The 16,468-nt window shown below is 35.1% G+C and overlaps 1 protein-coding gene across 1 annotated transcript in view; it reads left to right on the top strand.

Moving 5' to 3' along the window:
- The window catches only part of MALRD1 (MAM and LDL receptor class A domain containing 1), a 514,668-nt gene that overhangs the window by 316,628 nt on the left and 181,572 nt on the right, over positions 1-16,468 (top strand). Inside the window, exon 29 of the mRNA XM_012803304.1 lies at positions 12,492-12,675. Coding sequence (XP_012658758.1) covers positions 12,492-12,675 — 184 coding nt within the window. The remainder of the gene's footprint in view (positions 1-12,491; positions 12,676-16,468) is intronic.

The raw sequence follows: 16,468 nt of genomic DNA, 5'->3' as shown, positions 1-16,468 counted from the left end.
ATCCTAAGGCCTCTGGTAACATTTTGAAAGTGGGACTGACATACTTTGGATTTTTATAATGAATATATTTTCAAATGCTTTTTTATATTATATGCACATGAGGTATCAGTCACATACTGTACTTGTAGTTCCTCTGTGCACGTATACGTATGCATAGACACCATCATTACATGTACATAGATGCCATCATTATGTATGCATAGACACCACATTACGTATTCATAGACGCCATATTACATATGCATAGATGCCGTCATTACGTATGCATAGACGCCATATTACGTATTCATAGATGCCGTCATTACGTATGTGTGGAAGCCCTCATTCCATTTTCAGTCTGTCAGGCATCTGCTATGTGCAAAGCGCCATACTAGGTGCTATTTGTCAGATTTTGCCTATCTTTGTATTCTGTTTATCTAATGAGGGAGAGAGATTTATCAAGTTATCACATCAGGAAAGACTGTATGTAATTACACGTGTGATAAGGGCTAAGAAGGAAAGGTACGTAGGATTCTGAGAGTGTTTTTCAGGGAATTATGCCCTAGTTGAGAGGGTCAGTGAAGGTTCCCAAGAGAAAATGATGATTCAGCTGAAATGTGGGGTGGGGGGAATTAACTAGGTTGAAATGGGGAAAGAAAAAGAGCACTTCCTACAATGTCCTGAGGTTGGAGTCTCCAAGTCCCTTTAACAGGAGATTATGTCATCCTGTAATTGAGCAGTTGTGGGCTCCTGATGTCATATTATGGAAATGCATTTTATGAGATTACTTATTAAGCCAAATTTTAGCCAATGGTCATGCCACTTAGACTGCTTATTGGATTTAGGCATGATTTGCTCCACATCCACCAGAGAGTTGACCAGCATCCCGTAATTTCCTGCCTGGAGAATATCTTGATGACACATTCGGTGGGTGATACAGTGGTCTAGAGATGTTGTGGCCCCTGTGATGTGCAGACCAAACATATATGACAATTCACGTTAGGACATGGAAAAGAAATTCTTTAACTCCACTAACTCTATTTGATGACCTCAAGACCATTGTCAGATTTTGCTTTATTAATATCTAATGATGAACCGGGAAGAAAATGTACAATATAAACATGTTGAAAATAATTAACACCTATTCATAGAATGGAACAGCTCAAAGAGAATCATGGATGGAGGAGTTGGACACACAAGGGGCAAACTATGCGGCAGCTTCTCTAGACCATGTTGGAAAAGTGATTCCTAATCTCAGAAGAAGACCCTTGAAGGACTTTTGCCAGGAGCAATTTAGCAAAAACAGAGATGTGTACATTGGGATAATTTACATCCTATTTATGTGTTTGTATGCATGAAAAAGAAACTCAACTTTTTATTTCATATGATATAAGCAAGTTTATGATTCTGTATTTGGAAAATAGAATGACAGGTATAGTAAAAATGAAAGTGATGATAAGAAATGATTTCTACCATGTCAGCTTCATTGGTGCCTACACTTCGTACTGAATTGCCAACTTTACCTAAAAGTCCTATATTGGTTGCCTAAATCTCTAAGGAAAATTCTCAAGAAATAAATGTTTTGGATTCAAAGAACACTGTGCTAGCAAAGAGTGTGAGGACATTCTGTCTGTTTTAGATGAATTTATAAAATATATGCCTAAAACCACACAAGTGTACCCAATGAGAATATTGGCCTAATCCTCAAAATTATTCTCTCAGGGCAAAACGCTTCCTGTAAACACAAGAGCCACTGTGTACAGATTTTTCTCAGAGTAATAGCTGTTTGCAAGATATATATTTGGAAGAGATTTTATACAAATTAAAAATAGTCTACACTTGATTTTATTTTTTAAAAGTCAAAATAGCAATAATACATGTAAACTTAACATTTAAATATGTTTGCAGTTTAAGGGATATACATTTTTATTACTCAATTTTTAAAAATAATTAACATTTAAAAGATTAGAGAATTATGTACATAGATGTTTATTTACTAGATGCTGATGTTATTCTAAATTCTAGCTACTGCTTTTCATTTCTTTCTTTCTTTTTTTTTTTTTTTTTGCAGGTTTTTTTTGGCTGGGGCTGGGTTTGAACCCGCCACCTCCAGCATATGGGGCCAGTGCCCTACTCCTTTGAGCCATAGGCAGCACCCTCCTTTTCATTTCTTAAAAGAAGTTTTTAAATGTTTTATTATAAATAATGGAGTATTTTAAAATCCTTACAAATTTAATTAAATTAACAATTAAGTAATTGAAATATTTTATGTTCTAGTCTTATCCTGAGGCAGAAAACAAAACTAGGATAGTAGGGCAATGATTTGGATCAAATATGTACAAAATTATTTTTGTTTCATTATTGTTTCAATTCAAAATATTTCTGGTATGACAATCTTTGTATCATTTGTATGCCCAGCCTTTTGGTGGGCATTCTGTTTTTATTTTTTTGTTTTTTATTTTAATTTTTTTTAAATTTCAGATTTACATGAGGGTACAAATGTTTAGGTCACATTGCATTCATTTCTAAGGCAAAGTTCAAGGTGTAGTTGAGCAGTTACGGGGGGGTGTGCTGAACACCCTCATGTTGTGCACCTTAGGTGAGACCCAGCCAGTCACCCTCCCTCCTCCTCTGCTCCCTTTTCCTCTCTCCCGCCCGCCCCCTTACTAGCTTTTGTTTTTCTTTCCTATGGGCATGTGGTTATTTATTTATAAATGGTTTCATATTAGTATTGAATACATTGGATACCTGTTTTGTTTATTTTTTCTATTCTTGTGATACTTTACTGAAAAGAATATATTTGAACTCCACCCAAGTAAACACGAAAAATGTAAAGTCTCCTCTTTTCTTATAGTGAATAGTACTCCATGGTCTATATATACCACAGTTTGTTAATCCATGCATGTGTGATAGGCACTTGGACTGCTTCCACATTTTGGCAGTTAAGAACTGAGCTGCAGTAAACATTCTAGTGCAAATGACCTTGAGGTAAAATGACATTTTTTTTTCTTTTGGGTAGATACGTAGTAATGGGATTGCCTGTTTTTAAGGTGTAATTGATAAAGTCTGAAAAAAATAGTGAAAAGCATCCATGGATGTAGCAAACACAAAAAGAAAGTTTTATTTCATTGGGATATTTGGAAGCTATGCTCTATGATATATATTAAAAATTAATAAAGGTCAAATAATTCTTATAGTCATTTCTCTTCTGTCTTTCTTAGATTTGATTGCACAAATTCTAGTTACTCATGGGAATTACCTGCCATATATATATATGTGTGTGTGTGTGTGTATATATATATAATGTGTTTTTAATACAGATTTAATTTTACCATATTTTATAATACAATAGAATGAGAGCAATTTTTGTCAAAATTTGTTTAATGAAGTGTTTTATTTTATTATAGGTTTACATTTATGTAATTAAAGATGGTACAAGGAGTTCCTGTCTACCCCACACTCATTTTTCTCCATTATTAACATCTTCCATTAGAATGGTGCATTTATGACAACTAATGACCCAGTATTGTACGTCATTAGTAACTGAAGTTCACACTATATCTAGATTTCTTCAGTGCTTCTCTGATGTCACTTTTCTGTTGCAATGGTCATGTCTTCCCAGCCTCTTCTTGTTTGTGACAGTTTCTCGGGCTTTTCTTGGGTTTGGTCATCCTGACAGTTTTGAGGAGAATGGATCAGATGTTTTGTGAAATGTCTATCAACTGGTGTTTAATCTTATGCTGTTCTCATGAACAGATTGGGTTGATGTGCTTGGAGAGTAAGACCACAGAGGGGCCGTTGTTACCATATCATCTCAAGGGCCCATGCTGTCAAAATGAAATGTCATGTTTAGGAACTTTGATCACCTGCCTTAGTATAGCGTTTGCCTTATTTCTGTACTTTAAAGTCCTCTCTCACCACCATCATACTCTTGGTAAGAAAGTTGCTCTGTATAACTCACATTGAAGGTGTAGGAAGTTATGCTCCACCTCCTGAAGGGTGGAATATCTATGTAAATTTATTGGAATTATTCAGCATAGGATGTTTGTCTATTCCCTCTATTTTTTTATTCACTCAATAGATTGATATTTGTAATGTTAGTTAGAGTCCAATAGTACTTTATTGTTTACTCAAGTTTTTCCAGCTTTAGGTATTAATAATTCTTTTAATTTTCTCCTGTGTCCCTATTATTGTGGGAACTTATTTATTTAAGCACTTTCTTATTTTCTAACACTACAAGATGCCCCGGCCTCATATATGTTTTCAGACCTAGTCCTGGAAGCAGCCATTTCTCCACAGACCCGCCGTGGTTCCTTTTATTGGCAAGTGGTATTAGAAATCATGTCTCAGCGCTAAGTGAGAGCCACAACAATCTGTCTTGTTGCTTATAAGGCTTCTCCGCTGCAAGAGCTGGGAGATAGGAGTCTGAATACTGATCTGTAGACACATATCTATAAATATTTCTGTGTGTAACCATCTGTATCTGTAGTAATCTCAGCACAAGTTTATACTGTTTCCAATGATTATCCATTACTACATGGATCATTCCCATCTCCTCTGTTATCTTAATCTGTAACCTTCCACTCCATCAGTGAGAAACCTAGCTTCCACTAGGCCCATCCATTTAGTTAATCACTCAACACTAGTATACATATATAATGGTTTCACAATTGTTACACCACACCCCTGTGAGAAACAACTTTATCTACTAGGGTACAGTGCTTCCGTGCAGTGCCTTTTGTCTTCAGGCTTTTACAGACTCTACTCTTCTCCAAATTTACTCAGGTCAGCACCTTATTCTCCCCATCTCCTCAACGAGGTTGTTTCACACCTTCGTAATACATTTAGATTGATGGGTCAGTTTCTGCCTTCCTTCTTAGCATAATTCAACCTTCCAAATGACCTTTTGTTAATGATATGCCTTAGGGACATAAGTTGCCTGTGCTAAGTTGCCTGAGTTTTGACAAGTGCGTGGTGTTTTGCATTTATCATTACAGTATTCTACAAAAGTTTCAGCGCCCTAAAAATGTCCCCTCTGCTTTTCCAGTTCAATTCTCATCCCATGCCCTTGAACCACTGATAGTCAGTGACCTCTTTATCATCTCTATGGTTCTGGCTTTTCCAGAATGTCATGACTATTATATTTATCATGTGCTTAGGTGAGATGATAATGATTTTCAAACATTAAATGTGTCATGAATATTAGTAATGGGAGCATGATTTTTTGTAGGCAAGATTCCACGGCAGATGACAGGCTGTTCAGAAAGACAAAGCCTTAATACTGCGCTAAAATCTTTGTCGCTAACAGAGAAATGAAATGTGGGCTTCGGTATAGGTTTTAAAATCACCATTTTGTTTGCTCATTTCTGCTTTTATTCTCTTTGTTTCTCTCAGAAACCTGAGAGTTCTGTAGTGCTGTTTTCTATATTTAATGTTTCAATTGAAAAGATACTGATACCCACATAACTTTTTTGTAAGTAAAGTATTTCCCATTGCTGGAAGCTTGTGACATTTTCTCTTAAACTTGGAGTTTAGAGACTTCACCAGGATGTGTTGGGTCTTAAATTTTTCATTATCCAACCTGTGAACTTATCTTCCTTCTTCCCTCCTTCCCTTCCCTACCCTTTTTGGTTCCTTTCAGTCTATTTCTTTCTGTCTTTTATTTGTAACTTGATTCCCTTCATCCATTAACAGTTATTGTCATTTTACTCCCAATATTCTTTGGGATTTGTGCATTTTTGCTCCCAATATTCTTTGGGATTTGTGCATTTTTACTTTGTGCATTTTTGCTTAACAGTATTAAATAATGTTAATGCTATTGTTTCAATATAATATCACAACTAATATTAGGTGCTAATGCTAAGAGCAGAACTTAGCTTTAAACCTTGCAGCCTGCCTTCAGGGCCTGGAGGCACGTCGCTGTTAATACATACTGTATTTTGAGATAATAACATTTGTCTTTCTGATCACATATTTGGCTTCTAGAAGTCTCAATCCTATTATTCAGATAAGCTTTTCTTTTTCCTTCTGAAATCATTTTGTTTTAATGTGCACGATTCTTTAAATTGCCCCCTTCCACATACTTCTTAAATTTCCTTTAAGATTTTTGGTAGTCTGTAAGAATACTTCTTTTTCCTCCTGTTAAATATGCCTCAACACATTGATGTAATTTTGAGATTATTTTATTATTTTAAATTGTGGTAAATTATATGGAATATAAAAATTGCCATCTTAATCATTTTTAAGTGGACAGTTTCGTAGCATTAAGTGACTCACATTAGTCTGCAATACTCACCACCTTCCATCCAAGGACACTTGTTTTTTTTAATGAATTTAGAATTTTTATTCAAAATGGAGGGTGAGTGGAGGGAGGGTGATTGGTGGGATCACACTTATGGTTCATCCTATAAGGGTACATGTGAATCTCTGTAAATGTAGAATATAAATGTCTTAACACAATAAGAAAAAGACATGAAGGCTATGTTAACCAGTTGGATGAAAGTATTTCAAATCATATACAGAAATAGTACACTGTACCCCATGATAGTATGAATGTACACTGCTATGATTTAATTAAAAAAGATAAAAATAAAAATCATAATTGCATATATTTATGGGGTAAAATGTGATGATTTGATATACAATGTGGAATGCTTAAATCAAACTGATTAATGTAGCCTTTACCTCATTTACTTATTTTTGATGGTAAGACATTTAAATTTACTCTTAGCTATCTTGAAATATACCATTGCATGGTGCAACCCACCAGATGCCCTCTCCCTTCCCACAATTCATCCTCCCCCATTCCCCTCCCTCCTCCCACTTCACCTCTCCCACTTGCTAGACTACATTTGTGTTTCATCATTCATATGAGTGCGTAAGTGTTCATATATTGGTTCATCTTGCAAAACTGAAACTCCATGACTATCAAATACTAACTCCATTGTCTTCTCTCCCACAGTCCTTGGCAACCACTCTGCTTTGTGTCCCTGTGAATTCTTCTTCTGAGGTGCCTCATATAAATGGAATCAGGCAGTGTCTGTCTCTTGTGACTGGCTTATTGCACTTAGCCTAATATCCTCAGGGGTCATCTATACTGTAGCACACATCAGAATTTCCTTCCATCTTAAGGCTGAATAATATTTCATTGTATGTCTATATCTCATTTTGTTTATTTATTCATTGATGAACACTCGAGTTGCTTCCACCTTTTGGGTTTTATAAGAATAATGTTGCTGTGAACATGGGAAGACATATATATCTTTTCAAGTTCCTGCTTTCAGTTCTCTTGAGTGTAACCTGAAGTGGAATTACTGTAATATACTAATTGCATTTTTTAGTTTTTCTGTTGAAACTTTGTATTATTTTGCACATTCTACATTCTTACCAAAAGCATTTGTTTTTTCACATTCTCAATAATACTCCTTGTTATTTTGTTTTTTTTTTTTTAATAGCAACCATCCTAATGGCTGTGAAGTATACTTAATGTGATTTTGATTATTCACTTTAGTATCCATCCAAGCTACTGTGTCTTTTTGCAAAGTAAATGATTTTTGTTATTGTATCCACCAGAGGAGCCTTCTTTGTGGATTGCAGTGTAAATAATGATTCATGAAAAAGGTTTTTGCTGCATTTATCCCATGCCCTCCAGAACACAAAGCTTCCAGCATGGGTACAATCCATCCTGTTCCACTGTCAGTCATTTCCCCCCGTAAATCTACTGGCCATTTATTGTCATGAATATGTCTCTTCTCTCCAGCAGGGGCCCAGAATGATGAGGTCATAAGCATGTGTTCAAGATGCTCATTTCTTCAAAATTCTCAGTTTGTTCTTATAAGCTGCACATCTCTTGAATTATATATTTTTATTAAAAAGTTTAATTAAGAAGTTACATGAAACAACCACCTTTATGTTCATTGTTTAACATTATACTGGAAGTTCAAGGCAATGTAAAAATAAAAAGAGAGAAGCATTAAATATTAGCCAGGGACAAGCAAAACTAATCTATAGTCTTACAGGATTGATATCGAGTGAGGAAATCAGTAGCCATTGCTGGTTTGCCATCCTGACAACATGAATGTTTTCTTATGTTGTCAGTCCTCAGGAGAGAAAAGAAATAAAGACATATCCTAATCATTGTTGGAACACATGTTGTAATATATCTGGAAATAAATTTAAGTGTGTAACTCATTTATAGAAAAGCCTTTTGTTAAGTGACAATGAAATAGACCTGAACAAGTAGAAACATCAGTGATCTATCAAGGTAAAATAATTTAATATTTAAATAATACAATTATTTGCTAAATTATTCTAAATTTGGAAGAACGAACACATAAGAAAAATCAAAAGAACAAAATCACATTGAGGGAAGATGAAAATGGCCTATAAAAATGCAACATTAAGATTTAATTACATTAAAACCCTACCCTTCCCATTTAAAATATTTGTGCACTATTTAGATTATGTATACATTGTATACATATACATTATGTATACTTGTAACTACATTATGCAGGTTCTAATTGTTGCCTCAACCATCAGATCCAGAAAATCTGGGAGGAAATGGAAGGCTGTCATATTTACTGCTGTTTTTGCTGTGTTCTTTCTGTCTGATGTTCCAACATTTCTTCTGTTATTTACTTTCTCTTTAATGAAGTTTAGTTACTTTAGCCATTCATTTAGGGAGGTCTACTGGGGACAAAGTTTCTTATGATTTTTTTTCTTAATTAAATGATAGCTGTGTACATTAATGCAATCATGGGGTACAGTGTGGTGTTTTCATATACAATTTGAAATATTTTCATCAAACTGGTTAACAGAGGCTTTATGTCATTTTCTTTGTTATTGTGTTAAGACGTTTATATTCTACTTTTAGAAAGATTGTAAGAGAAACCATAGAGGTGATCCCTCCAATCACCCTCCCTCCACCCATCCCCCCTCCCCATATTCTTAGGTTAAGCTATAAAGTAGTTTCGTAATAGGGCTTAAAAAATGAAAGAGAAAATTTTTCCTTTTTTCAATTGAGAAAGTCCTGGAAGAGTGGTCTTGAAGATCTTGCTGCAGCCTCATGTAACTGGAAGTCTGAGCCCTTCAATCAGCCTTTGTTGGTGGGTGAGATTAGACTAGTTTTTCAGTAGCATCTAGCCAGAGAGTAATTATTGTCAAAACCTCTTCTTTCTTTCTAGAGTTCGCCTTTCCTGGTCTTTTGGGTACAGAGAGCAATCTGTACCTGTTAGAATTCCCAGGTTTATAGTTGATTTTCTATTTCCATATTGGGACATGTGATAAAAGAAGAAAACTTAGATAACTCATCACTTTATGTTTCCTTGAGCCCCGAGTCCCTACCTGTCTACCTTTTCCTCTCTACTTTCAGAGTCTTACATTTCTATGTAATGTTATATAATGTCCAAGAGTTTTAGCTGTTTTACAAGGAGGAATATGGAAAATGAAGCCTATTCAAATGTTCCCAAAAGAACAGACTATAGTAACTTATTAAGTATGATATTGAGGGAATGATAGAGATATTTGAGACTGATATGGTAAACATAGAAACATTCAAAATATGACAAAGAGAACAGCTAGAAAAAGAGAGGTATTGATCAAATGGTTTGGAGAAAATTGGCAAATAATGTGGGGAAAGTGTATGGATTTGCTTCAGACATGTTAAAGTGATATTCCAAGTGAATCTATCAGTATGTCTGTACAATTTGAAGTATCTCCATCTTTTTAGTGTTTCTTATTTCCTTTCTTGGAATGACCCAAAAGGAAAAGATTGGCATAAAGTATCAGGTACAGACACTGCAAAACAAATGCACCACATATAAAATCCAAGAAATCAATTCTTAGTTGAGTAAATGGTTATGTTATAGGCACTACCTCAAATGCTATAATGTAATCACTTAAATATTAATGTTTAGTTTGTATTAGTATCACCGCAGTTAATCACTTCTCATATATTTATTTTGTTGAGGTCTTGAGTTTTGAATGCAAAAGTTAAAGTCTTGGTGGCAAAGTCATGTGCTGGAAACAGATTTATTTTTTTTCTTTTTCAAGTTAGAAAGAATAGAAACTGGATCAGAATAACAAGTCAACAAATAAAACTATAATATATGTGGAGCAAAAATTTGTTATTAACACTATAATTACTTGTTTAAGTTGTTCTGTTAAGTGTATATATTTGTATATATACAATTTTAGAGTAATTTATTCCTATGACTCTCTTATGTTTGAGTATTACCTTCATGGGGCAGGCTCTATGTCTCTTTACTTTGTATCCCAGAATTTCACATGGTATTTGGTACTATATAAGCATCAGATGTTTGCTGAGTAAATAAAATGAGTAGATGGCTGAGTAAATAAATAAATAAATCTTCACTGCACTTTTGGATGAATTTATTTTTCAGTAATTATAGGAATAATATTTGATGTTACATCCAAGATAGGACAATAGCAAACATATTATAATGGTATTTTATTATATCTTTTGACTGATCCATGGTTGGCTTTCAAAAGAATTCACCCTCATTTACTACTACATAAAATGACAGGGAATTCATTATTTAAGCCCTTTTTTTTTTATTTACTAGAAATCTAGTTGTAAGATTTAAGAAGTAGTTCATATTTTATTGATTAACGTGATCACGTGACCTTCTTTGATGGTATTTGTTATGTATCCTTTGGGGCCTTGGCCTAGGTGATAAATGGTTCTATCACCTGTAAAGACAGATTAAAAGGAAACATTAATAAAGTGAATTAAGTCTGAACATTAAGATAGGCTTTTATCCACATCCAGCCTCTTGTATTGCTAAGTGTCAGAGATACCCCACTCTATTTAATTTTTAATTTAACTAATTATCCCTTTGATTCCAAATTACTAAGACATCACTGAGAGTCAAAAACCAAGCTTGAAAAGGACTTCTCTTCTGTAGTTGTCAGAAAGATGTGGAATTCTATTAATTAAGTGTGAATTTTCCCTCCCCTTCAATACAGAAGTTACACGATTCTCAGGGTCCAAAGATTTGTTGTTGTTGTTTTGGAAAGGATGTTGAAAGTTCCACCTACAAACTGTTAATCATTTTGCAAAGTTAATTTTAGATTAAGTGATATGTAGTTGCTTTCTCTCTGTGACAACACAGAGAAAGAATCCCTTGATCAAATATCTGTGTTTCCCTCAGCAGAATAAGACATCAGCCATATATTCATAGCTTCAAAGCATGAAACTATGAATGTCTTACTCCTTTGGGTTCCTTCTCAGAGAATGTCTCTTTTTCTCTTTAGCCTAGATTCTTTAAAATATCTATATTTCACAGATGTTTGCTATAAATCTGTTGGAACATCTTACATGATTTTCTGGATGTAATTACCATAAATAATCCCCTCTATTCTACTACTGTTCTATTTAGAAACTTTAGAGACTATGTTTTTCTTGTGAATTCATCATGAAAACACAGTGACCTAGGACAGAGAGATATTAAGGAATATTCATTATTTGAAGGCTAATCATAAGCATAATGTTGTGTGTGTATATAAAATTTCTTTGCTAAGTATCTGTCTTTTTTTTTCCATCACCTAGTTCTCAGAAAGGACTAGAACTAAAATACAAAGAATAGTGTACACATGCCAAGCTTCATCCTTGTGTGCTCAACTGGTTTATATGCAGTTTCAATGTGGTGGTGGTTTATTGGGTCATTAGGGTTATGTTATATATCATGTCATGTCATGTTCTTCTGTTTATATATTAGAATATTATATATAGTACAGGTTGACTAAGGGACATTTGGGAGATAGTCACATAAGTTTTCTAGAAAGTTAACTTCTCCTTTATTGAAGAATTTTGCACAGGAACAATTATCATGACTCATATGGTAATCATACTAGAATTTTTGAAAGTCAGAATAATATTATGTAATAATGGAATTCTTGAAATCTGATCTTAGAAATTAGCCTTTGTCTTTATGCTCAATTCACTTCACGAGTTGTTTATCATGCCCAGCAGGAATAAGTGATTTCTTCCTCCTTTTCACCTCTCTTTTCATTCATCTCTCTTTTCTCTTCCCTTGTGTCAGTGGTTTATTTTCTTTAAGGAAGGTGCAATCTCAAAAGTTAGAGAATATGAGTAGAAGATACAGTAGGTAAAAGCATCCAGAACTGTGAACCCAGAGCTTCTGTAAGCTATTCAAATTCAAAGAATATCAAAGAATATCAAGAATTTAATGTACGTACAAGGAGAGGTGGGTATAACTGAGTAGGATACTTTATAATAATGGTGTCTCTGAAAATTCCGAATGCAAATACATCACTAATCCTGTGAGTATGCCTTTTGGGAAATACCTGAGTAGATTAGTATGCATCTGTTTTGGTGCAATAAACTATATCATAGATATTATTCAGAATTTAAATTCTTTTTTTCAGTTTCCATTGGTCAAATGCTTTTGCGTTAAATAACTGTTTTCCTTCTTCTTCTTTCGTGTTTAATTATTTCCTCTCCCTCATACAAACCTCTCTTCTTTCAGACAGAGAAAGGACTAACGAAAGTGTGGGAAGAAAGTCGACAGAACTCTGGCAATCTCTGGCAAAAGGCTGACATCCTGCTGGGAAAGTTAAGGAACTTTGAAGTCATATTTCAAGGCATCAGAACAAGGGATCTGGGAGGAGGCGCTGCAATTGATGATATTGAATTTAAAAACTGCACAACTGGTGAGTTTCCAGAAAGCGCTTCCATTTGGAAGCACATTTATAATCTAGCCGTTTTGTTATACATTTATAAAATGTTCTGCTATCATATATTTTACATGAACAAAGGTATAATTTTATAATGGTGAACTTGCAGCTGCATGTTAAGAGATAAAGCCTGACAAAGTCTGTTAGGGCTTCTATAACAAAGTACCACCCACCGGGTTATCTTATAAATAACAGAGATTTCTTTGTCATGATTCTGGAGGCTGGGAAGTCCAAGATCAAGGCAGATTCAGTGTCTGGTGACAGTTTGTTTCTTGGTTCATAGGTGGTGTCTTCTTACTGTGTCTTTATAAGGTGGGAGGACAAATGAACTCCTATGGGCTGATTTTATAAAAGCACTAATTCCATTCTGGAGGTCTCTGTCCTGGGGACTTAATCACCTTTCAAAAGACCAGTCCCAACTAGTTGAGGTTAGGATGTCAACCTATGAATTGATTGAAAAGGGGGCATAAACATTCAGACCACAGCAATATCTTCTCTGACTTTTAATTGCATGAGTTACTCCCCCTCTTTCTTTCACACTATCTGCTTTCTCATCTGTAGAAATCTTCTCTATTGAAATTATTTTCCAATATAATGTACAATGTGTACACAAATTATCTGATTTATATTAATCAAAAATAAAGCAGTAAAAAGGGTTAGAAAGTTGGCAGGTAGTGCATATGTGAGAAATAAATTCAACCAGGTAAAATTCAAGTTCAATATAAATTCAAGCTATGCTTTTGGAGATTTAAAAATGCTACACCAGCTGGTGAACAGTAACTTGAAAGAAAATTTGCTATCGTTTATCATGTTTCCAAATATGAAGGATTACCACACTTAGATTCTCTTTACGAAACTACCCAGAAAATGTCAAAAAATAATTATAAATACATTTGTACAATTTCACAGTTTGCAAAGTCCTTTCAGAGGAATAATTCCATTTGGTTTCCAAAACAGAACTGTGTGAGACATTCTGCCAATAAAGGATATGCCTTCTGTGGTTTTCTACACAGATTCACTTGGCAGCAAGCCTGGGCAACTGAAGAGCTAAACCTGAATGCTATTTAGTTTTATTGTCGCTCTCATATTAAAATATCATTTCACTGAGGCAGTTCAAAAATGTGACGATGGTTTTTGGTGGTGTTACAGCATCTGCTCTTTTTAGGAGTGGTGCTGTTTCAACGAGTTCTGCTGAAAAAGAAATGCTTTAAAGTTTGATCCCAACCCTCTTCCCCCTCAGTAGTTCCAGAAAAGGTAGCTGCTACTTAGGGGCTGTACATACGTTCTATAGAATCAGAATTCATGTGTGCCGTATGATGCAGGGAGCACAGAGCTCCAGGTAACTGTGGGGTGCAGGTGACAGGATTTGAACTTGGAGATGTTCGGAAGACAGGGACTCAACAACAACAACCAAAAAGAGGTTCTGTGCATTGGACTGTGAAAAGGAAATCTGAGATCTGAGACGTGAAAATGTGCCTCTTCAACTCTTTCCTAGTAACCTTCCCAGTCAAGTGTTGAATTTCTATTACGGTTAGTAACTCAATCTAGAAATGATTTTGGCAACTGGAGGAGGAAAAAATTCTTCAAAACTTTTTCTAAGATTTTTATAAAGAAAGAAGCTTTTATTAAAGAAGAGAAATTCCTTTCCTCTCTAGGGAAGCAGAATGATTCCTAGATGGGTTGATTCAGGACAGAAGGAAACTGAGAGTTATTATTCCAGCTCTGCTCACTTTCATGTAGAAGTTTTCACTATTTTTTTTCTTTGTCTTAAAGACCTAAGAGAATTTAAATGATTGTAATTAATTCTGTGCATCTTAAGCCAACATGTGTCTTACTAACTTATGCTTTAATATCTGATATATAGTAATAAACTACTTTTAAGTCTAGAGGGTTTTTTTTTTCTCCTATGTCATCAAATAAAGAGGCATCCTGTTGTCAGTCGTAGTGGAATATGGTCAATGGAATACTGGATATGTTTCAGGAAAAAGTAGCCCTTGGTTTCTAAAATTTCAGCTACAAATAATGAAAATTTTCATTTTTTTTTTTTTTTTTACAGTTAAGTCAGAATGTATTACAAAAGCATCCTGGGAAAGTTGGAAAGGCTATGAATGGTACTAAAAGCAAGATTTTTAATTTCTTTAGTTGTAAATTGTATGCCAATAAAATACCAGTGTGTGTGTGTGTGTGTGTGTGTGTGTGTGTAACATGGGTAATGAGAAAGAGCTTAGAGTATAAGGTACCCCGAGTTGTTCTCTACAGTTGCCAGTTTAGAAGAAGAGAATGAATTGTATTGGTCAGAACACCTAAAAATCAGAGAGGCACTTTGTCATGGTGGTCGAGAACTAGTAAGTCAAAGTCTTGGGTTTGGCATCTGGCTCTATCACTTGGCTCTGCTAAGTGTCTTCATTTCAATTGGCCTCAGTTTTGTCATGAATAAATTTGAGATGATATTAGGACTTCCACTGTGAGTTTCTGTGAGTATTAAATGCATTGATATATGTGAGCTAATTAGAATGTCCGTGGTACATAGTAAAATTTATGTCCATATCACATTTTATTGTTACAGTTTATTAGTATTATTATTATTGTTATCATGCCATTTAGTGGTGTATTGCCCTGTATTAGGAAATTGACTTCAAATTAGATGCAAACAGGTTACAACAAAATTTATCATGAAATTTTTGCTGTTTGCCTATTTGAGATCTAAGACTTCAAAAATGACTTAGTTTATATCTGTCACATGCTACCAGTCACGCACGCAAAAACATCTTGTATGGTTTCGTTTGTATGGACTGTCCAAAATAGGAAAAGGCATAGGGCAGTGGTTCTCAACCTGTGGGCCAAGACCCACAGGAACTGTATTAAAGGGCCGCAGCATTAGGAAGGTTGAGAACCACTGGCATAGGGACAGAAAGTAGATTAGTGGTTGCGAAGAGCTGAGGAAACAGGGAGGTGGTGGGAAATGGCTGCTGATTAATAAAGGATTTCCTCATAGGGTGGTAAACAATATTCTAAAATTGTTTCTGGTGATCATTGCACAACTTCACAAATATGCTGAAACCATTCAATGTTACATGATTGAAATTAACGTCGTTTAAATTCTAAATCAATAAAGCTGTTTAAAAAAAATAAATGAGAGAATTCTGGAAAGACAGTAGTGGTAGTGGCAGAATAGCTCCTGATTTTCCCAGGATCTCACTTCAAGTCAGACTTCCTAGTTAGCAAAGTCAATCAGTTATGAAAAACATACTCAATAAAATTAAGTGCAAATATATCCCTATAAACCAAAATGCAAATTAGTGGGAATGAACCACAGGGACAAGACCTGGGAGCTATTTATGTCTATAGAGGAAAAGACAGGAGACTCCCAAAACAGCCAAGTGATACTCACTGGAAAACACAGCCAGGAGGTCAGACATGGTGGCTAACAGTGGAGAAGGGTTTAATCACTCTGAGAAAGAATGGATCCAAGGGGTCTCTGGGCTAGGGCCATCTGTGGGCTCTCAAAATTAGTCCTCCAAGGATCCCCCTCCAAGACAGCAGCCCACATTCAAAAACAAAACAGAATTTGAAAACAAACAAATATAAACACTGCCAAAAGTGGACTCAAACCAAATAGGGACCAGTTGAAGGAAAAGATCCAAATCAAAATAGGAGAGAGGATTTGAGCCAAGAAATTTTAAAAAGCAAGTTGTGGCTCGGTGCCTCTGGCTCAAGTGGCTAGGGCGCCAGCCACATACACCTGAGCTGGTGGGTTCGAATCCAGCCC

Source organism: Otolemur garnettii, unplaced genomic scaffold, assembly GCF_000181295.1.
Source record: "Otolemur garnettii isolate 467f Iridium unplaced genomic scaffold, OtoGar3 scaffold00019, whole genome shotgun sequence".
NCBI lineage: Eukaryota > Metazoa > Chordata > Mammalia > Primates > Galagidae > Otolemur > Otolemur garnettii.
The sequence above is the reverse complement of the archived record's forward strand: the minus strand, read 5'-3'. Positions and strand labels throughout refer to the sequence as shown.